The 24,384-nt window shown below is 39.1% G+C and overlaps 1 protein-coding gene across 3 annotated transcripts in view; it reads left to right on the plus strand.

Moving 5' to 3' along the window:
- The window catches only part of mllt3 (MLLT3 super elongation complex subunit), a 59,690-nt gene that overhangs the window by 6,237 nt on the left and 29,069 nt on the right, over positions 1-24,384 (plus strand). For all 3 annotated transcript variants that reach the window (XR_008608048.1, XM_055058703.1, XM_055058704.1), the window contains exons 3-4: positions 22,636-22,718; positions 23,837-23,980. Coding sequence is in view for 2 of the 3 variants with exons in the window: in XM_055058703.1 (XP_054914678.1) it covers positions 22,636-22,718; positions 23,837-23,980 (227 nt within the window). In the remaining variant the exon portion in view is untranslated. The remainder of the gene's footprint in view (positions 1-22,635; positions 22,719-23,836; positions 23,981-24,384) is intronic.

Raw genomic sequence — 24,384 nt, forward strand, 5'->3', positions numbered from 1 at the left:
GGCTGCTTTACGTGAGTTGGCTATCACGTGTGCTTATGGAACCATGGAGGATGAGATGCTATGGGATCAGCTTATTGAGAAAGCTTATTCACCGGAGGTGAGAAACAGACTTTTATTAGAATGTTCGCTTACGTTGGACACCGCTGTTACACTGGCGTGTCAAGTGGAACATGCTCTTCATGCATCCAAAAACTCCTCAGTGAAGCTACTCCTGTTCTATGGTTACCCAGTGCGGATCTACTCAACGAAAGACTAGAAACCGGCAAGCCGTTTCTAAAAATAGCCACACGCGCACAGTACAGCAGACAGCGCGAGCCTGTTATCGATGTGGATCGACACAAATCACCTGGCGAATGCACGAGACTGCCCTGCGGCCGCAGCAAAATGCAACAGCTGTGGTAAAACTGGACACTTTTCTAAAGTTTGCCGCTCAGCTAAACAAGTTAGAGAAGTAATGCCTGAAGTGGCTGTGCTCATGTTGACCTCAAAAGAAGTTAACACTACTGATAGATTGATTTGCAAAGTGAACATTAAAGCTATGTCAGGGGAGTCTACTGACTGTGAATTACTGATTGATACAGGATCATCTGTTTCTATCATACCAGAGACTCTGTACAACAGACATTTTCCTGAGAGTCGTCTAACTGCACCTCATGTGAAATTAGTCACTTATTTGAAAGAGACATCCCTGTAATAGGATGTTTGGAAGCCACAGTTACCCTTGACAACAACACTGCTCCTGCTTCTTTGTATGTGGTTCAAGGAGGATCTGCATTACTCGGAATGGACCTAATAAAAGCACTGAAATGGACAATTAACCACAATTCATTCCATGTTCCACCTCCTGAACAAGTTTCTTCTGCCGCACCTGTGTTACAAACAGACTCTGCTTCTATTGGCTGGGTTGCTGGGTTTGTGCACAAAGTTAAAATACGTGAGGATGCAGTTCCAGTTCAGCAAAAACTCCGACGTCTTCCATTTGCAGTACGAGAAGCTGTGTCAGAGGAGCTGGATTTGCTTCTGAAGGAGGGCATTATCGAACGCATTGATGCTTCTCCCTGGATTTCTCCTATTGTGGTTACAACAAGAAAAGAAGGCAGACTGAGATTATGTGTTGACTTAAGAGAACCGAATAAAGCGATTGTTGCTGACAGTTACCCTTTGCCTCACATGAATGAACTATTAAGTGAGCTCAGGGGTGCCAATGTTTTCTCTACCATAGATCTGGCATCTGCATACCACCAACTTCTACTACATGAGAACAGTCGGGACCTCACGGCTTTTATTACACACAAAGGACTTTTCCGCTACTGCCGTGTTCCCTACGGGTTGGCCTCTGCTCCCTCTGCATTCCAAAAAATGATGGAAACTGTGATTAAAGGGCTACCTGGTGTGCACAATTACTTGGATGATGTAATTGTTGCAGGATCTTCTCTAAAGGAACATGACAGACGCCTGCGTGCTGTGCTCCAGCGTCTCACAGATGTAGGTCTGACACTGAACATGCAAAAATGTACATTTAAACAGTCCAGCCTCAAATTTCTTGGCCACATCATTTCCAAAGACGGCATTCTTCCTGATCCGGACCATAGTGCAGCTGTCCGTGATGCCCCACCACCACATGATCTACCATCTCTGCGCTCCTTCCTGGGTTTAATTTCCTAGTACAGTAAATTCCTGTAGTTCTGTAGTTCCAACGCCGTCATTGCCTCCTTCCCAATTTTGCCACAGTAGTGGAACCAATGCGGGCTGTACTGGAGAAACTGTTGACTCTGGTTTCATATGGACTGAAGGAGCTGATCAAAGCTTTAAGGAACTAAAAGAGCTTTTACTGAATAGTCCTGTTCTTGCTCTTTTTGACCCATCTCTACCAACCATTGTCACCACAGACGCGTCAGATTACGGACTGGGTGGTGTGTTGACCCAAATACACCCAGATAATACTGAACGCACTGTGGCATTTGCTTCTCGAACTCTGAGCCCTACTGAACGAAAGTACTCTACAGTGGAAAAGGAGGCTCTTGCTTGTGTGTGGGCTGTGGAAAAATGGAGGTCTTATCTTTGGGGCCGACATTTCACACTAAGAACTGATCATCAGGCACTGACAACACTACTCGCTACCAAAGGCATTGGGCGTGCTGGAATGAGAGTTGCACGCTGGTCTGCACGTTTACTGTGCTTCACCTATGATTTGGAATACAGGCCTGGATCACAAAACCAGGCTGCAGACTGTTTGTCACGGTTGCCACTCCCTATGGACTCTACTCCTGTAGATGAACCTGACATGGTTGCATCCATTGTGTCAGCTCTGTCTGTTGATGAGTTAATTTCTGCTTCCTCTCAGTGCCATGAACTCACACTCCTTCATGGACAGATAGAGAAGGGCTGGCCAAAATGCAAAAAGGCTGTGGACCCAGTCTTAATGCCATACTTCCACATCAGGAATGAACTTTCTGCATCTCAGGATCTGGTCATGAGAGGGGAAAATCGATACATTGTTCCTGTAGCTTTACGTGCTACTGTCATTCATCTGGCACATGAAAGACATCAAGGTGTTGTTTGCACAAAACAGAGACTTCGTGATCTTTACTGGTGGCCTCAGATGGACAAAATGGTTCAGTCTGTTATTTCTTCATGTACTACCTGGCAAATGAATGACAAATCTGCTCAAATTGCTCCTGCTCCTCTCCAACCCATTGCACTGCCGAACAGGCCATGGGAGAAAGTGGCTCTGGACATTGTGGGTCCCTTTGAAACTGCTGCTTCTTCATGTAACATTAGTGGACTATTACAGCAAATGGCCAGAGGTGGCGTTTTCTCACTCTGTAACTGCTGATGTTGTTGTTACATTTCTGCGCTCTGTTTTCAGCAGAGAGGGGAACCCTGACTACATAGTCACTGATAATGGGCCGCCGTTTCTTTCCACCTCTTTTGGAGAGTTTCTCAGAGAAAGGGGAATATCTCATCTGCGTACAAGTGTGTACCATCCACAGAGTAATGGTGCTATCGAAAGATGGAATAGAGTTCTTAAGGAGACAATCCTAACTGCTGAACACATGAAGAAAGACTGGAAAACTACAGTGACTGATTTCCTACAAAACTACAGAGCAACACCACATAACACAACTGGAGTATCTCCATCAGAACTACTGCACAACAGGAGGATGAAAACAAAAGTGAACATCTTTCCAAATCCAGAGAAAAGCAGAAAATGCACTACAGTCCAAGAAACAGTTAAACAGAAACAAGAGAAGTCTAAACAGTATACTGACAAACGCCGTGGAGCAAAGACACCAACATTCAAACCAGGAGACTTGGTGAGGGTGAAAAGACCTGACCGTGTTCTTAAAGGCTCATCAAGGTTTACTCCACCGCTGTCTGTTGAAAAGCAGATTGGAGGAAGTACTTATGTACTCAGTGACAATAAAAGGTGGAATGCTGCCAGACTTTCACGTTACTCTGCAGGTATTCCATGTAAAACGATAAAACCAGAAAATCATGACCCTGTGGTTCGAAAGAAAAGGGCCGGAACTGCTGCTTGATCTGTGTGGTTCAAGGACTTTCAACCAGGTTAAAAGAAAATATTAATATGTAAATACATAAATGCTTGTGTTACATGTTTACGGTTCAGGTGAACTAATTTTCATTACAAACAAACTGGCTACAAATGCCTGAATTTTAATTGTACAGTAGTTACATTTGGTAATTCTGTTCCATAGTAACTTCAAGTTTTAGAGTTTAAAATACATGGTTGCTGAATATATTTGTTTGGTTTTGTGTACTTAATTGACCACCTACTTTGATTGCAACTAAGGTTATCTTTGTGATGTACAAACTGTTAAATGAAGTTGATGTTCAGTCATATGTTAAATGGGTACATGCAATCTTTTCAAGTAAGGGGGGAATGTTGTGTCTACCACTAGGTGGCGTTCCAGAATAGGATTGAGAGCAGAGAGAAAGAGTAGAAGAAGAGCTAAGATGGCGGAAAAGCTTATGTTATTGTACTGCTGAGCAAGTTGTGAATAAAAGCTGTTAAGAGTTATTTGTCTACTGAGATTCTACCTCGTCCTACCTACCAAACATAACAGAAACATGCAATATTGTTTTACTGCAACCTGCAGCTATTGAAGGATGGGAGGATGACTTGAAGAAGTGTCTGTAAATGACCCACAAAAGCACATTTAGCTATTTCACTGACTCAGTTGCTTCAAATGCAGATGCGGCTTTTCTTCCATTGGGTTTTTGTCGACACATACATAAAGCATTAAGTTTTTTGCCAAATTCTTTTTGTTTTCCCATCTGTCGGTAGGCAATAAAAACTGTATGGTTTCTTACAGGGACACTGCCTTTTTGCTTTGAGAACGCATTCTAAACACACTTGTTGCAGCCACAAATTCAGTTGGTTCTGATTATTAGAGCACAACTTGAATTTGGTTGAATAGTATGTTCACCTCATTTCAGGGGCAAGCCATTGAAGCATTGGAAGTTTTTCTCCGTTTTTTATGTTTAGGAAAACTATTGTTTCTTCAACATTTTCTTTCTCTCAGCAAGCACTATTTTCTATGTAGCTATGGCTTTTGACTTTACTCTGATTACAGTTATTGAACAAGGGAACAACAATAGATTATTTATGTATGTTAAGGGAAAAAAACTTTAGGTTACAAAAATAAATATGTTAACAGTAATTATAAAGTAAATGGAATAAATAATCCTTAAAGAGAAAAAAAAACTTACCCTGTTGAAAAGATTGAGGTGTTCAATTGCAATGCTTCAGGAGACCCACCTTAATGAGATAGAACATAAAAAAATTCAGAATGAGTGGGAGGGTCAGTTTAACGGTCCTTCATGTAAAAGCGGTAGAAGGAGTCAGAGTTGTCATTTCATGACAGATCACTTGTTGTTTCTATAGAGAACACGTATAACGACAAAAGGATGATGTGTGGTGGCTGAAAATTTTTTTCTAAATACGTCTATAAATTCATCAGTCTTAACTCTTACGTAAAATTGTTTATTTTCTTGTTGTTTTTTTGCTATAACAATTATACAATGTAAATACAGGGAGGCGGTCGCTGATGTCATTTACTAATTGATCGCTTTCTAATTCGCTTTCCAAATCATTTGAAAATATATTGTAAAGCGATGTGGCACAGTAAACTGTTATTCTCGTGGGTTGTGTGATTTTAGGAAATAAGCCAAATGATTGTAATAAAATCCTCTGTACCTTTATGTTTGTTTGGATTTAACAAGTTGATATCAAAGTCATCACAAACAATTCTATTTTTCACATTAAAATGTTCCTCTGTACAGTTGTTAAATATGCTTTGGTCAGAATCTGGTGTACTGTAGACAGCTTACGATTATATTTTTCAGTTTTTTTCTATTTATTTAAATTGCAAGGTATTTATGCACATTGTCTACAACAGTTGACATTTTTTTCACCACTTAATAATTATAATTCTCGTCCACATACACCACTATCCTTTTTTTTCTTCTTTTCTTTACAGATCAGTTCATAACTGAGTTCAAACTCCATGTCCTTATCACTATTTTATCCATGTTTCTGATAGTAACATAACTGATGTAAATAGTAGGCCTGTCACGACAAATCAGTTAATCGCACGATAAACAAAAATTATCGGTCTAATTTTAATTTATCAGCCTTATTGTTTCTTCCTGCCTTTTTCTGTTGATGACACTGGATGAAAAAAGGCTCAACCCCATTTCTCTCCACTGACTTCTCCCTTTCTCATTTCCTTTGTGTAAAGGAGGAGTGAACTATTGCATCAGGTAGCTAGATACGCCCATCTTCTTTATCTAAATCTAATGATTATTGAAGGGCAATATAGAATACATACTTCATAATTTATATTCTTTTGGTTGAATGTATTTTTATTTCCACTTTGGTTTTATGTTTTATTTAGTTTTTATTCTTGTGGATTTTTTGTTAACAGAGACTGAGAGTTCTCTGTTAATTTTGTTCATTTTGTTTACCAGTTCCAGTGTTAAGTGTTCTTTTGAAAATAAAGTGTATTTATTTTTGGCAGGATGTGCTTACATTATTATGTCATTACCATTACATTAGTTTAAAATGGTCTTCAAATAATATTGTTTATCACAATAATCTTTGAGACAATTAGTCGCTCAGCAAAATTTGTTATTGTGATTAAGGACTAGTAAGTAGTCCTTAATCTTATGAAAATTTGCATACAAACTTCTGCTAATTGTTAAAGTTAGTGATTGGTATTTAGTTGCTAAAGTATTGTTATACTGCTCAAATGGATAATATTGAGAATAACTGTTGATATGCAAGAGAAAATTATTTTTTGTTTCAATGTCATTTCAAAAGTCAGGCAACTTATAGATAGTATATTGTGCAGTGTTTAATTCCAGGTGATCAAGTGTATCTGGACCTTTTGGTGAATACTCAGCTTACCATGTGGTATAGATGTATTGAGTGTCGATGATTTGATGTACAACATACCATAATGAATGGCAATTTTATGTTTGTTTTTTTTTTCGGTGTGCTAGTGCGATGTCTGATAACCAGTTTGTCATGTCACAGGTAAGCAAATTCTTTTCTTCCTCTTCCAGCTCTCTGTGGTGGCATCAGGTCTTTTCTCTTTCTCTTGATAATGTCTTAGAAGTCTTCATTAATATAGACATTTGATATTTTGATCGTATTACTGCGGTGTAATATGAGCTCTTTGTTCTTGAACCTCAGTAGCTTAGCAATGATGGCTCTTGGTCTGTCACCACTAGATTTTCTAGTTCAATGAGCTCATTCCACTTCTTTTTTTGATGCAGTTTGAGTTTCTCAGCAAAAATGTTTTTTAGTTTCTCTTCAGTTTGCACCCAGGTTTCTTCTGGTATTTCTACAAGTTCATCAACAGCCAAGTTGTTGTGTCTACACTGTCCCTCCAAGTTTTCCCATCTTGTCTGTGATGGTTAACATGCTGTCACAGATTAATAGGTCTGACTACATGCTCTCACCCTGGATTGATTGACGGAGGACTGCTCAACATCCACACTTGGCGTCATGTCAAATACAAGTGCCAGTTGAGGGAAAGTGTTAAAATCAGAGAGCATTCCTCCAGTTGAAATGATCAGAAGTCAACAAGTCTCTGGGAACGAGGGTCTTTTGGTCCTGCAAAGCCTCACTGCAATATTTTGTCAACTCCTGGATAGAGGGATGCATTGAGTGAGATATGAATGTTTTGTTTTTTTGTTTCATTTTGTAATCTCCACGATGTATTCTGTACAGCTGAAAATGCCTGCACCAGATGTGAATCCATCTGAACGATGCATGACCTTCAGATTTGAAGAAACTGGTCAAAGATAGAAAATATTCAGTTAATGTGACCCCTGCTGACATCTCAGCTTTGGATGAAGGCGTTCAAGATCAAAGCAACTGTGTAAAGGTGTTCCTAATAAATGACAGATGAACTGATATTATTTCTCATGGTGTACCAGCATCACTTCATGCACAGATCAGAAATGTTTGATGCTCTGCCTGGTGAACATCCTCTCTGTGCTTCTCTTTTCATTGCCGGGGTTGTCCCACATGGTGGCTTGGCCAACAATGTGATATAAATCAGGAGGTAGTTAATTCTTCCTGGCAGCTTTATTCCCTGCTTATGACATATTTGAGAGTTTGTATTTGGCTGGAAGAGCTGCTGTCTGTGTCCTCATTTCTGAAGTGTACTTGAGTGTTTGCACACTATGCATTTAAGAACAGGCTGTTTATGGGGGAAGTTATCAGAGTAAATAAACTGGAACATCACCTTCTCTGTCGGTTTATTAAACCCAGGTTCTTAATGACAAGTGGCAGCTCGCCTGTAAGCTCAACAGCATGTTTTTTTGTGCTAATAAAATACAGGAAAACGCCACAACAGCAAGTTATGAAGTCGATAAACTTATTGCTCAGCACAGCCAACCGTTTTCAGACGGTGATTTCATAAAGCAGTTCCTCATCAAAGTCACAGAAATAATGTGCCCAAAAAAGTGTCTGATTTCAACAGTGTGAGCTTATCCAGAAATACGGTGGTGCGGAGAATCGAGGACTTGTCAGCTACCCTGAAACTTCATCTGAGAGACAAAGTTTGTGCTTTTGACTTTTACTCGATAGCGTGCGATAAGAGCACAGACGTCACAGACAACGCTTAACTGTTAATTTTTTTGCGGGGAGACGATGATCATTTTTGCTGTACGGAGGAGCTGCTTGATACAATGAGCCTAAAAGGCACAACAACGGGAAAAGATATTTTTGAAACTGTGTCAGTTGAAAAGATGGGGATTAAATGGGACAAGCTCTGTAGAGTAACACCAGATGGAGCTCCGGCCATGACAGGTGAGCACAAAGGAATGACATCATTGATGTGCGCGAAGGTAAAAGAGAGCGGAGGTGAGGCTGTTAGTGAACCATGTAATCCACCAAGAAGCTCTGTGTGGCAAGACTGTCCAGCTGAGCGATGTGATGAACTGTTATGAAAACTGTCAACATAATTCGAGCTAGAGGACTGTCTCACAGAGAATTTCAGGCTTTCCTAGCTGACGTGTTCGCTGAATACGGGGATGTACTCTACCACTCTGATGTGCACTGGCTCAGCCGCACCAGTTTTATTTGCAAAGATCAGAAATTGACCAGTTTTTAAAAGAGAAGTGTAACCGTGTTAAAAAAGCAAGTGGAAATTAATGATGTTAATTTGATGTCTTTTTTTCTTCTTCACAAGATTGGAAAGTATAAATAGAGTTTGTGTTTTGTTTTACTTAAAAAAAATATACCAAAAAGTGCTAAAAAAAAAAAATCTTCAGAAAGCTGTGAAGTAGGCCTTTAGTGATTGTTTTGCTGATGGATTGGGCAACCAATGACAGACGTGGTCTGATATTGCGTCAGTTAATGGGGTTGATTGTCCCGCCCCTTTCATTACTGCGCTGTGATTCTGCTCAGAACGCGTCAGACGCGGTTGAGAACTCACAGCTGATTGTTGTTTTTGTTAAGAGCCTGAAAGATTGGTATAGTTTCTCAAAATATATAATTGAAAATAGTAAATTCGTTTTTTTTTTTATCTCTGAAAGTTTCTTTTGAGAGCAGCTGAGCCTGGGAAAAAAAATCCCTGTTAGCGTCAGACACCGTCAGAGCGTTGGTGTGTGACCGCACGCGCTCGGCAGTTGGCTCAGTGGATTGGTTGAAAATTGGCAAAAACACGTAATATCTGACCAAATTTAATAAAAATAAAGTAGCACAGTAAGCTCTTTATTATTATTGTTGTGTATATTATATTTTTCCTATGTAGTTGTATTTATTTTTCTTTGAGTAGGCTACATGTCCTAATGGTTCAAATGTTCTATTTCAGTTATGTGCTTTTTCCGTTGGCATTACAAAAAATTTATAGTGTTGAAGATGTACTGGCACTTTTAGATTGAAATATATGTTATTATTATTATTTTATTTTTCTTTGCCACATATTAAGCTAATTTCTTTAGTTTTACTGATGTGTTACTTACACATCAGTATTCTGATAAACTGATGATTTTTGTATAACTTGAACTTGAGCAATGATGGAAGATCTCTGAATTATAACAATTTATTGATACATAGGTTTAATTTATATTGGAATCTTATATTCTAAGATGTTTTACTTTGGCCAAGTTCCAGGTCAGGTGTTTTTATTACGGTGCACTTTTGGCCTGGAGTGCCCAGAGACTTCAGGACCCACTTCTTCTGAATTTGGATGGCGAGCCCCAGCCCAGAGAACCCAGTGATATGGTAGATAGTGACCCAACTGGTCACTATCCTTGAAATACTGAGACAATTGACTGAGATATTGGAAGAGACTGGACAAACACTGAATCGACTGACACATTGAAACGACTATTATTTATTTTATTTTCTGTTTTAAAAAAAAAAAGCGGGCTATTTTGTTGCAATTGTACATGTAGATCCACAATTGTTTTTGTTACTAAATTTTACTTTTTCTTGTTGACACTTTGTGCACTCCCTTGTTGTCATGCACACCTAGGCTCCCAAAAATTTAGAGTCTTTTGATCCGGTCCAATTTCTTTTTAGATATACTTTCATAGCATTGGTGCTGGTCAGAGAAGTGAGTTGAATTACCTGCTTTTTGCTATTATTAGGTGTATTTAAAGTAACTTGTTGGTTACAGAAGGGCCAAACTCTTCATGAACTAAGTGACCCTCTGTGGCTGGCAGACATGGCATTTTTAGTTGATCTTACACATCATCTGAGTGCACTGAACAAGAACCTACAAGGAAAAGAACAGCTGGTGCCGCACCTGTATGCGCACATGAAAGCCTTCTGCGTAAAGCTCCACCTTTTTGAGACACAAATACGAGGCTGTAATGCTGCACATATGTCTCCTCTAGTGTTTGGCCTGGCCCTTTGTTTATTTTTCTGTATTTGGCCCTCACTGAAAAAAGTATGGACACCCCTGCCCTTAGTATATTTAACCCCATCTGTGTCCTTTGTTCCTCATTGGGTCCTAGTCGTTTGTTGTCAGATGTCTATGTTCTCATTTCATTCGTGTACCCCGTTGCTACCTGTGTTGAGCCCTGGTCTTCCGCTCAGCAGTGCTGCCGGTGGTTTTGGACTTTGGAGTGTTTCTGTGCATCATTTTCATCATTATGTCACCATCATTTTTCATTTACCTGACCACATTTGATGACACTTCCTCCCACACCGCGTCAGAGAAGTTGCCAGATACGCATTAAGAATAATGACAAATCAGTCGGCAAAGCTGCCACCACACTTCATTATTGCCATGCGGTTAACGGGCCAGTGTTGAGATGTCTCCCTGGAGACAGCCAAATGGCAAAGCCGTCTGAACGAATAGAGGTAAAGGAGCTCTGTGGAAGCAATAAGGGGGTATTTGGCAGTAGGCAGCAGCATCTCATGCTGCTTAAGCACCTCATTTGTAGCCCTGGCTGCTATTTAACTTGCACTGAAGATGGCTTCTCTTCAAAAGTGTTTATGATATTTCAGAGGATTGTCACTTTTATAGAAGGATGACAGATGCTGCAATGGGAAAGAAATGGCACAAATTGGTGAAAGAACAGGAAAAAACATGAGATTTTGCTTTGTGGCTGTCTTTAGATAAAATGCTTGTCACAGCAAAATCCTGACAAAGAATCTGTAAAGAGGTTTTCCTTTAGTTTCCCCTGTTCTGACCTTTATTAGGTTTTGAAGAGGTTGACAGGATATGTCAATATATCAGAACATCCATCCATCTTCTTACACCCTTGTCCCTAGTGGGTCAATTAACCTAACCGTCATGTTTTTGGGCTGTGGGAAGAAGCCACGCATGCACAGGGAGAACATGCAAACTCCGTGCAAAAAGACCCCAGGTCGGGAATCGAACCCAGGACCTTCTTGGTGCAAGGAGGCAACAGTGCTACCAACTGAGCCACTGTGCAGTATCTTGGCTGTGCCAAGGACTGCACATTTCTGGTCTGAGATGTCTGATGTTGTTCCTGGGATCTGTTGTAGACATTGCTCCAGTTTGGGTGTGACTGCCCCGAGGGCCCCGGTGAACACAGACATCACTGTGGTCTTCACCTTCCAGGCCCTCTCCAGTTCCTCCCTGAGGTCCTGGTATTTCTCCAGTTTCTTGTGCTCCTTTTTCCTGATGTTGCAGTTGCTTGGTATTGCGACATCTACCACAACGGCTTTCCTCTGTTGTTTATCGACTACGACAATGTCTGGTTGGTTCGACCTTACCATTTTGTCTGTCTGGATCTGGAAGTCCCACAGGATCTTAGCTCTGGCATTCTCCGCCACCTTTGGAGGTGTTTCCCACTTTGATCTCGGGGTTTCCAGTTCATAGTCTGCGCAGATGTTTCTGTACACTATGCCTGCCACTTGGTTATGTCGTTCCATGTACGCTTTTCCTGCCAGTATCTTGAACCCTGCTGTTATGTGGTGGACTGTCTCAGGGGCCTCCTTACACAACCTACACCTTGGGTTTTGTCTGGTGTGGTAGATCTGGGCCTCTATTGCTCTGGTGTTTAGGGCCTGTTCCTGGGCGGCCAGGATGAGGGCCTCTGTGCTGTCCTTGAGTCCAGCTTTTTCCAGCCATTGGTAGGATTTACTGATATCACGCACTTGGGTTATTTGCTGGTGTTACGTCCCATGTAGGGCATGTTCTCCCATGATGGTATCTCTGGCATCTCAACCTTTTTTCGCTGTTATCTGAGACATTCACTGAGCACATTGTCTGTTGAGGCTTTGTCCTTGATGTTTCTATGGATCTTAGATGTTTCGTCCTGGACAGTGGTTCTCACACTCACTAGTCCTCTGCCTCCTTCCTTGCGGCTCGTGTACAGTCTCAGGGTGCAGGATATGGGGTGAAACCCTCCACGCATGGTTAGTAGTTTTCGAGTCTTAATATCTGTGGCTTTTATCTCCTCCTTTTGCCAGCTAATTATTCCAGCAGGGTATCTGATTACTGGCAAGGCATAGCTGTTTATCACACAGATTATGTTCTTGCCATTGAGCTGGCTTCTCAGGACTTGCCTTATTCGTTGGAGGTACTTAGCTGTGGCTCCCTTCCTTGTGACCTCATCGAGGTTGCCAATTGCTTGTGGTAGACCAAGGTACTTGTAACTATCCTCTATGTCTGCTATTGTTCCTTCTGGGAGTGAGACCCCTTCTGTGCGGATGACCTTCCCCCTCTTTGTGAACAGCCGACCACACTTCTCTAGTCCGAATGACATCCCAATGTCTGTGCTGTCGATCCTGGTGGAGTGGATCAGTGAGTCGATGTCTCGCTCACTCTTGGCGTACAGCTTGATGTCATCCATGTGCAAAGATCCCATCACTGATGTGCAAAGGTGCCAGCTGTGTGATTGGTTCCCTCTCCGGGCTTTGAATGTATAAACTACAAACTTATGTTTCAGGAATAAATTTTATCGGCCAGTGAAACGCTGAGAGCAACAGAAATGCTTGCACTCCAACTTTAGCTTAATTTTTTTTTTTTTTTTGCATTAATTGTTTTAATAACAAAAAAAAAAGCAAAGCTTGGCCTGGCAGGGGGGCTAGTAAAGCATGGCGGGCCCCAGGCTTATAATAGCCTGGGGGGAACCCTGCAGATTTTTATGTTGATTTTCGTCCCAAGTTCCCCCCTACCACAATCTTAAGGACTCCCTCACTATCATGATGGTTCTTAAAGTAATCTTAAGAGATAGTCCTGCTGTGTTTTGAGTGATCTGGTCCAAATCACAGCATGTCAGGACCACTCTGATCTAAAATCAGGGATATTCTAAGTGTTCTATTGTCTTAGCTTGATAGTGCAGCATGTGATGTTTCGCCAAGGACAAACAATATCACAGCCTGTTGAATGTGACATGTAGCCAATCAGAAAGCAAGGAGAGGGAAACACAGATGGGAATTCTATCTATCATAAGGTTGGTTGTTAGTCTACAATGTTCAAAGGTCCTGAAGAATTCCTTTTTCTAGAGCTCGCTATAGAAAGCTTGTCATGTCTTCTATTTAAATTTTCTTTGTGGTGTTGTGTGCATTCCCTCCAGCTCTGCTCAGTCCTTCTTAATTGAACTCTAATTTGATTGCCTATAAAGTTTTGTTCATTTGGAGAGTTGTCAATACAGACCAAAACAGCAAACTTTGGTCTGCTTACAAAGTATGAATGCCAATTAGACCAGAGACCATTCCCAAAGCAGAAAGCCAGCTACAGCATAGAGCATTTTGGATAAATACAACCAAAATAAATGCATGTGTCAAGCACAAGCTGGAGAAATGACCTGTAGTCTGTTGCCAAAGGTAAAAAAGAAATGCTGCAACATTTCTGTTTGCATTTCATGAAGAAGTAAATTGTGATCTGTGTCTTGTTTTTTGTAGTGGTTCTCAGTGCAACTCCACCACAAGTGAGGAGAGGTATGCTTAAATGGTTTAACTCAGTGCATTTTGAAAGTGAACCACAGCAGCTCAAAATGGACTAAATATTGCAATTTTGATTCCCAGATCTAAACTTAAGTCTACCGAATTATCAGGTGGAAAACATACTAAAGAAAAGTTGTGTGGCTCTTCTTCTAAAACTCTCATTACAGCATTCTGATTTGTAGAGAGATTAAGTGCCTACAGATTTCTACCCTTACATGATATTCAATGGCATTTGCAATTCCGTTGGGAAAAAATAGGTAACTGTTTCATACAAAAAGATATAACTATAACGGCTGAAGATTGGCAACTGCTGCTAATTTCCCAAAAGGATTGGGAAGAGGAGGAGTTGCAGATGGATGTGGTAACCACCATCACCACAAAAGAACAGGAACTGAGTTGTAAATACCAGCCTTCCCTCGGTTTAATCAATGACGGAGAAGGAAGTGTTTTACTGTAGCTTGGTTTTTATGGGCTGTCTTTTGGCAGCTCTCTCACTCGTTTTTGTAACTTGACGCTGCCATAAAATCTTGGTCTCGTGCTAATGACACATTTACACATAAAACCTGCAATGTTTGAATAAGCAAACAGTGAAAACTACGGCATCCTCTTTTCAACCCTGCTGTAAGATGCTAAAGGTCACAGAATGGTAGGATTGATGAGAAGAGTGTAGAGAAATGAAGAAACATTAGATTTATCATGACTGATCTTGTCTTAAGTTTTACTGTAGCTTGGTTTTCATGGGTTGTCTGTTGGCAGCTCTCTCACTCGTTTTTGTAACTTGACGCTACCATAAAATCTTGGTCTCATGCTAATGACACATTTGCACATAAAACCTGCAATGTTTTATGTGATGGATGTGGTAACCACTAAATACTTAAGACAAGATCAGTCATAATAAATCTAATGTTTCCTCATTTCTCTACACTCTTCTCATCAATCCTACCATTTGTGACCTTTAGCATCTTACAGCAGGGTTGAAAAGCGGATGCCATAGTTTTCACTGTTTGCTTATTCAAACTTATCTGTACTCCCATCACTTTGTGACCTTTAGCATTTTGTAAATCGTCATTAGTTTCCAGTGTGAACATCTGCTACTACGAAACTGTCTAACTGAATACTACATTAAAATGATAAATGCAAGCTCATAGCACTTGGAATATATTAGTCAACAATTATTGCACTCCAAACAATCCTTTACAATTTGAACATTGCACAGTGTAGTTGTGTTTCCTTTACAAATGTGAGCCATTAGCACAAGTTTGAAGGTCAATGAAAAGCCCTAGTAATCATTACAATTTAGTCTTAGTCCAAACTGGCCTTTTGAAATGTCTCTGGAATTTTAAAAATGATAAATGCAAGTTCATAGCCCCTCAATGTTCCCAAATTGATCAGGTATATACTAAGGTTGGTCAATATTTAGGATTCATCAATCCAACAAATGATGATGGATGATATATTCATGCAGGAGACCTTTTAACATTTTTTTTGTCTGGGTGGAACATGCACGGACTGATATGCCAGGTTCGAACACAAAAGTAAAAAAATTGAGGAATTAGTTGTCTGTTTGAGAATGCTTTGGCTTTAAACGGGATGAAGAGGTAAACATCTACCTATTTACCTCAAAGACTCAAACCATAAAACGGATAACTATAGGCAATCACCAGGGGCCTCATGCATAAGAGTGCGCAGTTTTCACACTAAAACTTGGTGTACGGAAAAATGTAGAAAAGTGTAGCGCATAAAAAAACTTTGGATATATAAAGCTATGCACATGCACGTCACTGCACACCTTTTGCTGGAAATAGAGCGCAGCTGCTGGTCTGCTGTGTTGCCACCCATAAATACATAATTAGTACAAATCCCCAGAAGTCTGCCACCATGTGGGGCAATAACCATGGCAATGTCCTTGTTTGTAGCAGTATTTACAATATTATTAATTATATATTTGATAAAAAGGTGCTTTCAGGGCACATAAAAAAACTGAAAAACACAAAACAATTGGTCTTATAAAACAACCAACAAAGGTTGCAGCCTCTGGTTCATAAATTTATCCAATTACCAACCTTAGTTTATACTTTAGATTATGTTTTTACCAGTTGTATAATTAATAACTATTTCACAACAGCAGACTGATACAACAGGTTTAATAGGAATTAGTCTCCCCTCTCTGCTGGCTGTTTTATGGTTTGTCCTGCCTCAAGCCAAAATTTCTCTAACTGTTGTCTAGGCTCTTTTCGACCCCGCTGTCAACAGAAATAAATGATGATAAATGACAGGAATAAGATAAATCAACAATGGATGGAAGGCGCATGCATCTGTGCCACTAAAGAATGTAATATTTCCAGAGTTTTTTTTTTGTCCTTGGTAAGCTTTTTGCTCAGCTTAACCTCATTACAAACCAGTCTATGTAGAGAGGCCAAATATGGAGTGACTGGCATTGTTCTGTGATTGGCATACCAACTAAAACCAAAGGCTGTGTTAATAAACGCTGTGGCCCAGTAAGTCTGTGGAAGCGTCTTTGACCACTGGCTCGTCTTATGTTACAGGTCACTGAATACTTTGTGAGTGTCTGCCCCTCAGACACTCCTTCCAAAGCTCTAACCTTTTCAACCTGAACCAGTGAAGCCACAATGCTGCTCTGACTTGTTCTCATTTCATGCCCTCATACTGCTGTCTCTTTGGCTTTTCTAAGTAAAAGTGTTTTCTCATTAAAGGTTTCCTTGAAAGAAGAACTAAAATCATCTTGTGAAAAGGTTAGGGGCCTCAAGTATAAAAGAGTATGCAGTTTTCACATTAAAACTTCGTGTACAGAAAAATTTAGAAAAGTACGGCACACAAAAAAAATTCTGATGTATAAAGCCGTGTGTATGCACATAGCTGCACACCTTTCCTTTATCCATCCCAATTTGTGGGAAATAGATGCAGCAGCTGATCCACTCTGTTGCCACCCATAAATACATAATGTAAATTAATATAAATACCCAGAAGTCTGCCACCAGGGGAAGCAGTAACCTTGGACCATTACCAAGGACCATGGAAATGGTTCTTGTTTGTAGCAGTATAAATGTTTATAGTAATAATAATTACATATTTTATTTAAAAGCTGCTTTCAGGACACATAAAGTCACCTCACAAAAATTAAATAATACATTTTAAAGAAAAAAGATCAAATAAAAAAAGAAAAGAAAAGAAAGATGGTGCAAATGCCTGCTTGAACAATAGTGCATTCAGCTGGGATTTAAAGACGTACAGCGTATCAGAGACAGGGGTGCCAGATAGGGGAGAAAAGTTAGAACAATTCCAAGGGCCCCTGGCCAACAGGGGGCCCTTTACAATTTTTTATTTTTTCATAGAAATTAAATAAAATGGGACGTTGTCAATTACAAAAATAATCACATTGTGTTTTCTAAAATTGTTTTTAACAGGAAAAATTTGATGTTTCCCACTCTCAGATCTGCCCTCTCCTAAGTGAAATTAAAGCTGCAGTACATAACTTAAAATTTTATTTATTTTATTTTTTTTTTTACAAATTTTTTTAAACTGCAATTACATTGTGACAGTATGGCATGAGAGATAATCTGAAAAATCTATTTCCTCGGCCTTGTTCTAGAGCTATCTAGAAACAACCAATCAGAGGAAGGAGAGTTTTACTGCTGTCAATTACAATCTCATGTGGCTGCCCCTTTCCTCTCCTTGCTCTGTGGTATGCTATAGCCAGAGCAGCCTGTTGTGATCATTCAGTCTGGTTAGCATAGTTACCAATGATGGCAGATAAACGTTTTTTTCTGTAATGATAAGTTGTTTCTCCTCCATTAGAATATTTAGCAGTGAGTGAATGATGTTGATTGACGGCGCTAAAACCACCTTCAGGTTCTGATTGGTTGTTTTGGCCAGCGTATTGCATTACTTTAGCCAGTAATAGTAGCTCAGGGAGGAGGTGGAGGAGATTGATTGTTTTCACAGATTATTTGTCTCATAACAACCTGTCACAATATGGTGACAGCTTTAACAAATATGGAGAAAACATATTTTTTATTAAAGTTCTATACTGCAGCTTGAATAAAATGGAACAACATAGCAGTTTTTGAGAAGTCTGGATTGCTTAATGTATATTTTGCACATTACCTATGACTGTTGCTTGTGGGGAGTGACATTTCAATAATAGAAAAAAATGTAAGCAACCTACTTGCATACTGTATGTGAACTGTTGTATGTAGTAAAATTCATGAGCAGTAAATATTGTCTCAGTATCAGTATTAGACCAACAAAAAGCAAGGCAGTTGCAAACATTTAATGTTGTGATGCTTTTTGTGGGTCAAATAGACTCAAAAAAATTATGAAAGCGGGTGGGGGGGGAGGCAATCTGATTTTTGGTGATGATTCCTGGCAGCCCCCTGGTCATGGAGTCCTTTGAGTGGGGAATGTGGACATGTATTCTAGATAGAGAGATCATGCATAAGTTGTACATTCACAGAATAGAGCTGCATTCTGTCCATAAAGGTGCATTCACAAAGTGGGCCTGGCTCGACTGAAGGATGATTGCAGTTGCACTGGCACCGAAAACGCACACTTCCTTCTTTAAATTTCCTAAGAGCTCCGGAATGATTAATCTGGGAAATGTAAACACTAATAAACCATTATTAACATTTATAGCAGATCAGTTTGATCTCTGAACACATACTCCCTCTGAATCCTTCCATTGGCGATGTTTTCCAGCAGAGCCAAAGCGCTCCACTTTTACGGAGCTCACCTTTGCACAGCTAATTACATATATGTGATTGTAACCTGAATCACATTAGACATAACCAAACCTGTTTGGAGTTAATCTGCAGATCCAACCCTGTTTTCTTGTTTAATGAGAATGAAATTACCCCTCAGATGCATTTCATGCACTTTGGCGCATGGAGCAATGCATTACATCTTTATAAGGCAAAAATTGAGGAAATGCACTGTTTACATTTGAGTGAGGTTTTCATATCCTTTTATTTTTATTTTCTTTATTTTGTATGTGTGTTAGGTTGTTTGAGGATAAATGTGGTTCAATTTCACCACTGATATCAATCAAACTAGGAAACCTGTTTAATCATTATCAAATTTTCAAATTGCCTTTTCTCTCCAACTTTTATATTTTCCATTTATAATTAATTTTTCAGAATTAATTTTATTTACATACTATAAGAACTATATTATATCAATACAGCCTTTTGTGGCTTGAAATACAGTGGAGATGAAAGTCGAGGCAAAGCATAAGGTGGAAACAGCAATGATTTATTCTTCCAGAACACAGCCTCGAGAACAATACCACAGGTGCAATTGCAACCTTAAAGGGAACTACGACTAGTTATAAAAATATACCTTATTTGGAAAATATATATCTTAGATGTAAAAGCAATACAGTAATACTGTAGGTTATTTAGTTTTTATAAATTTTAATAAAATATTTTCACAAGAAAGTCGCCATGTTTTTTACATTACAATGCATTCTGGGTTAATGACGTGTAATGGTCCAACTGCCTGGCTTCTTCAGCTACAACAGTGATGAGTAACGTTATTAAGCCTTGTCCAATTGAACCAGAGCGCATTGAAACGGATCAGAAAGTGGAAATAACAAGAGATGATGATGATGAGGCAGACCAAGCAAAGGAAAAGGACAGAGTTGGCCATAGGAACTGATGTTTTCCTACTGCCTTTTGCTTCGTAAATAAAACAACGAATGACACCTCTGGTTAGATTGTGTGATCTGGTCTTGTGCGAAATTCTGTTCCCCTGTGAAAATCTGTTCCTCTTGTGTTGGGAGCGCACATTGCAGCCAGAGAGGCAGATCATGTCAAGGTTGTAATATTCAGTTTAATCATAGCTGTTGTTTTAAAAAGAAGCAATAACAAAATTGTAAAATAAATAAACCAGGTCTTCTCACGCTGTTTTGTGTTGTTATTTTAAACGGCAACAGAATCGGACTTTGTCCAACTTTTGTCTCTTAAGCCTGACAAATAAAAGTCAGTCACCAAACACGGGTTTCCAAGACGTTGTGTGTATTTATAATTTCTCATTGCTGATATAGGAGGATGGAATCTGGCTGATAGCAGGGCACATAAATGAAAACTTCCTGAAAAGATGAGAGAGTAAACTTTCTGGTAAATCCTGTTCTAATGTAAAATATGACAGATTACGGGATTAAGGAAATTTCTAGTATATTAGAACATAACAATTTTTGAGAATTTGGAAATAGTTGCTTTTTATTTTCCAAAGTTATGGGGGAGGAGAGGAGAGAATGGATATTTCAGCTGCCTGAAATAATCTGCCCCCTCCATGAAATGGGAACAAATTAATTTATCTGCAAGTCTTTAACTGTGTTTACTGTTTTTATCATCAACAATAAATTATGTAAGTTTGAAAACATTTGCTCTTTATTTGACAGAGTTATGAGGGAGGGGGACCATAAAGTTTTGGCTGTTCTCCATCTTTAACATGGGAACAAATTATCTTAAAAACAAAAAGAGGTGAGCAGTGGATGGCTAAAACAGACAGGCTTTTAGCAGAGTGTAATGGATTAATTAAATCTGACCCACTCGGACAATCATCACCAAACTTTGTTTGTTCAATAGGCATTTCACTGCTGCTGTCCTAAAGATCTGTTAAATGTGTGAGTACACTAATAAATAAAATTATGCTGATGCAAACTAAATCCAGGTGTTCTTTTGCTCTTCTCCATCACTGCTTCTTATATTGGTAAAGTGTAAGGTGTAGTGAACTATTATTTCTGCCTCCCTTTTTGGTTTTATGCCAAATGTCATATGGACAAATTTGCAGAGTAGAACTTAGTCTATTTTTGATTATCATGCCTCATTAGAATGCACACCCAAAGCAAATGGCCTAACCCCAACTTATATTTTACCTACTTTGCCAAATACCAGCTGATTTTTTATGTTTTGGGTTTGGTGTCTAGGTAATGGGTAGTGGCCTCCGATTGTGACTGATTTGGGAGGTTTTTGAAATGATACATTAAAAAAAAAAACATTAACATAGTACCAGTGCTGGATATTTTTTTCTAAAACTTGGATTGTTTCTAGAAGCAGTAGAGACCCAAATGGGATACCCAAATAATTTTAATGGGAGCCAAAGGTGAAACCTGCTTTCACTGTTTCTCCCAAGAAGCAAGTTTAATTGGTGCATTTTCTGCAGCGTCTATAGGGAAGGACTCTGACAAACACACTCCTCTAGGGGGAAACACCTGAGCTCTGTCAGAGTTTGTTTGTCTTTTAAGTCCCAGAGGTGCACAACGGGGAAGCCTTGACCTTGTCATCCGCTTTAAAGGATCTGCTTCTAATTTAAGCCATTGCTTTTTTCTTTTTCTACTTCAGGGCAAGCTGTGGAAAAGGGATTTAATGAGATCTCATGAGAAAAGAGTGCCAGATTAAGTGGCTTTGTCATTCACATAATACATGAAACCAAAGCAACACTGATGTATAAAATATGCTCTGATGTCAATAAATTAAGGAGAAGTTTTGATTTGTTAAAGCATACAGGCTCATTGAGCTATAATATTCAATGGAAATTTTTTAAACAGAACCGTAAATTTTTACACCTAAACTCAAACGCCACTACAGTGTGCCATGAGACTGAGGTGAGTGAACATATTTTTGTGAACGAAGATTTTTGCATCTCACACACACTCACTCAATATGTGCTTGAGCATTGGCTTTCTTCTATGTGCAACTTAACAAAATTTATGTAAATGACCCACATCATCAGACAAAAACAAAAAGATCTTTTTCATTCAATCATAGTATTCCTGGCAAATACTGAACTTGCTTTGAAAAGTAACACACAGTCACAAACAGCAAATTGTCAAAAGATAATTTTACTAAGCACTAAATGGTCTTGAGTCTTCAGTTACTGGTGATTTCTGAACCATATAAACCCCCTCAGAGCTGTTTACTCGGTGTTTCTAAACTGAAAATAAATCTTTCTTTGAACCAACTTAAAGAAATGTCTAATTTGTTACAACTAATTTAATCAGGTCATTTATATTATGTCTTAGCTTTTTATCAACTTTAACGTTTGCTGTGTGATAAACTACAGCTTTGCGAAGATGACATCCCACCCACGTCAAAAAATCTAGCAAATAGTCTGAGTGTTTAGTGCAGGTTTGTGCCGTTAAAATTTTTTGTTTGTGCAGCTTTGGTTTCTGAGATATTAAAAATTATAATTTTGGCCCATGACATCACCAGCCCCTCCCCTCCCCCCCATCTTGCTCCAAAATAAAGCGGGTTACTTCATCAGTGCTTTGTTTGTGCAGGTTTGTGCCATTAAAACTTGTCGTTTGTGCAGCCTTCCCTTATGAGATATTTAAAATTATTCTTTAGGGGCTCAGAGTGGACTACTTTGTTAGTGCTCCGTTTGTGCAGGTTTAATGGGACTAACGAAGTAGCTCACTTTGGTTCGCTTTGGAGCAATGCTGGATTTTTTGACGTGGGTGGAATGTTAGCTTCACTCAGCTGACAAAGCTATTCCTGTTCTACATTCAAAATGTCTACGATGTCTATGAAGTTGGGGACAAGAGCCTTAATCAAACTAAAACTACAGAGTCTGACCCAAGCATTTATTGGCAAAGCTACTTAATATTTTTCCTCTTCCCTGAAATAGGGAAACCTAATTTCTTATTATGTTGGCATTCTTATTTCAAATGGTAGTCTCTAACAAACCTTTCTCTATCTTTTCAGTATGCAAGGATCCACCATACAAAGTGGAGGAGTCTGGATATGCTGGATTCATCTTACCTATTGAAGTTTACTTCAAAAACAAGGTAATTTTAATAAGATCAATTATGTGAAACTTAAGTTGTCATTTTAAAATTTTTTGATATAATTGAATGCTGACTTCCAAAATTCTATTTTCTTGATTTGTCTGTGCCTAAAGAATGTAAGTTGCAAAATATGCGAAGAATTTAGTTTATCTGTATCACGAGGGTACATATGAAGGCCTACTTACATCAATAACAAATTTTGCTGGACAATAAATTGCCTCACAAATTACTGCAATAAATGACAGTTATTCATTGTGACACCATTTTTTAACAAATATGATAATAATGGCGTATTAATGCAAGTACACCTTTTCAAAGATCTTACTCATGCAGGTAGGGCAATCCGCAAGGAAGGAGCAAGAGTTGGGCTTGGGTTGGGCAGCGATGAAGCAGTAGTAATCCAGGGCTGCTGTGGGGGTAGCTTGGAACAGGAGGGAGGAATCCACGATCTGAGCGGAATCCCGAGTCAAAGCATACCTAATAGGGCAGAACACAGAAGTAGGTGAACTCTGAACTCAAAAGGCTTCAGATGAAGATCTGAGACTCCAAGCGACTGGAGTTACCACATTGGCAAACATTCTGGCATCGGAGAACCAGCAGTACCAGCAGTCGGCTCTTCTTCTGTTCCACAGTTGTTTGACAGAGGTTGCCAGCAGTTACTGAATATATTAACACCTGGTAATATTAAAAGACAGTAATTGATGAAGCACATTTCAGTCTGGTTATGAGGATTAATTATTATGAAAAAATACAGATTCAGAATAATAAAAACTGATTGTTTTAGACTTTCTATATCTCCATGCCATCTTGTTGGTAAACTGTTGACATCATTCTTGAAGAAATGTGACTTTTCACAGTGAGCTATATAACCCCCAAGCCAGTGTTACTCAGAAATTAAAGGAAGTTTCTTGAAAACTTCTTGAAGACTTCAAATAGGAAATCTGATTTACTAAATCTTGCAACTGAAGAAAATAATCAAAATGAAAATCATTATCCAAGTTGATTTCACTGAATATATGCAAGAAGTGACACATAGAGGGATGTTTCGCAGCTGCTGCAACAATATTAAGCTTTTTCTTTTTTCTTTCCTCCATATTGGTGGCTGACACTTTTCTTAGGAAGAACCGAAGAAAGTTCGCTTTGATTATGACCTGTTCCTCCACCTTGAGGGTCATCCGCCTGTCAATCATCTCCGCTGTGAAAAGCTGACATTCAACAACCCAACAGAGGACTTTCGAAGGAAGCTGCTGAAGACAGGAGGGGTGAGAGTGTGATGGAGACACTGTTTGTCCTATTCCACATAGAAGGATTCACTTTTCTCAGGTATTAATAATTATTGACAATTGTGATCAATCAGTTAGTCATACAGCTAAGAGTAACAGACCTAAAATTGTTGGGAGACATATTAAAAAGGAGCTGACTAAAAAAAAGTAGACAAAACAAACAAGAGTTTGGTTCCAGGTCATACTATAAACACCTTAAGAATTTATCTAAAGTTTAAAAAAAACATTAAACACCTAAGTGTGAATACATCAATCCCTCTTTTTAGAGACAACTGAGGAAAACCAAATAACAAGAATAACATGGCTTTAATCTGCAGGAACATACAAGAAATATAAACGGTTCTGAAACCATAAATGTTTCAATCTCGCTTTACTTTAATGCT

This window comes from Poeciliopsis prolifica, unplaced genomic scaffold, assembly GCF_027474105.1.
Source record: "Poeciliopsis prolifica strain line A6 unplaced genomic scaffold, Auburn_PproV2 SCAFFOLD051, whole genome shotgun sequence".
Taxonomy (NCBI): domain Eukaryota; kingdom Metazoa; phylum Chordata; class Actinopteri; order Cyprinodontiformes; family Poeciliidae; genus Poeciliopsis; species Poeciliopsis prolifica.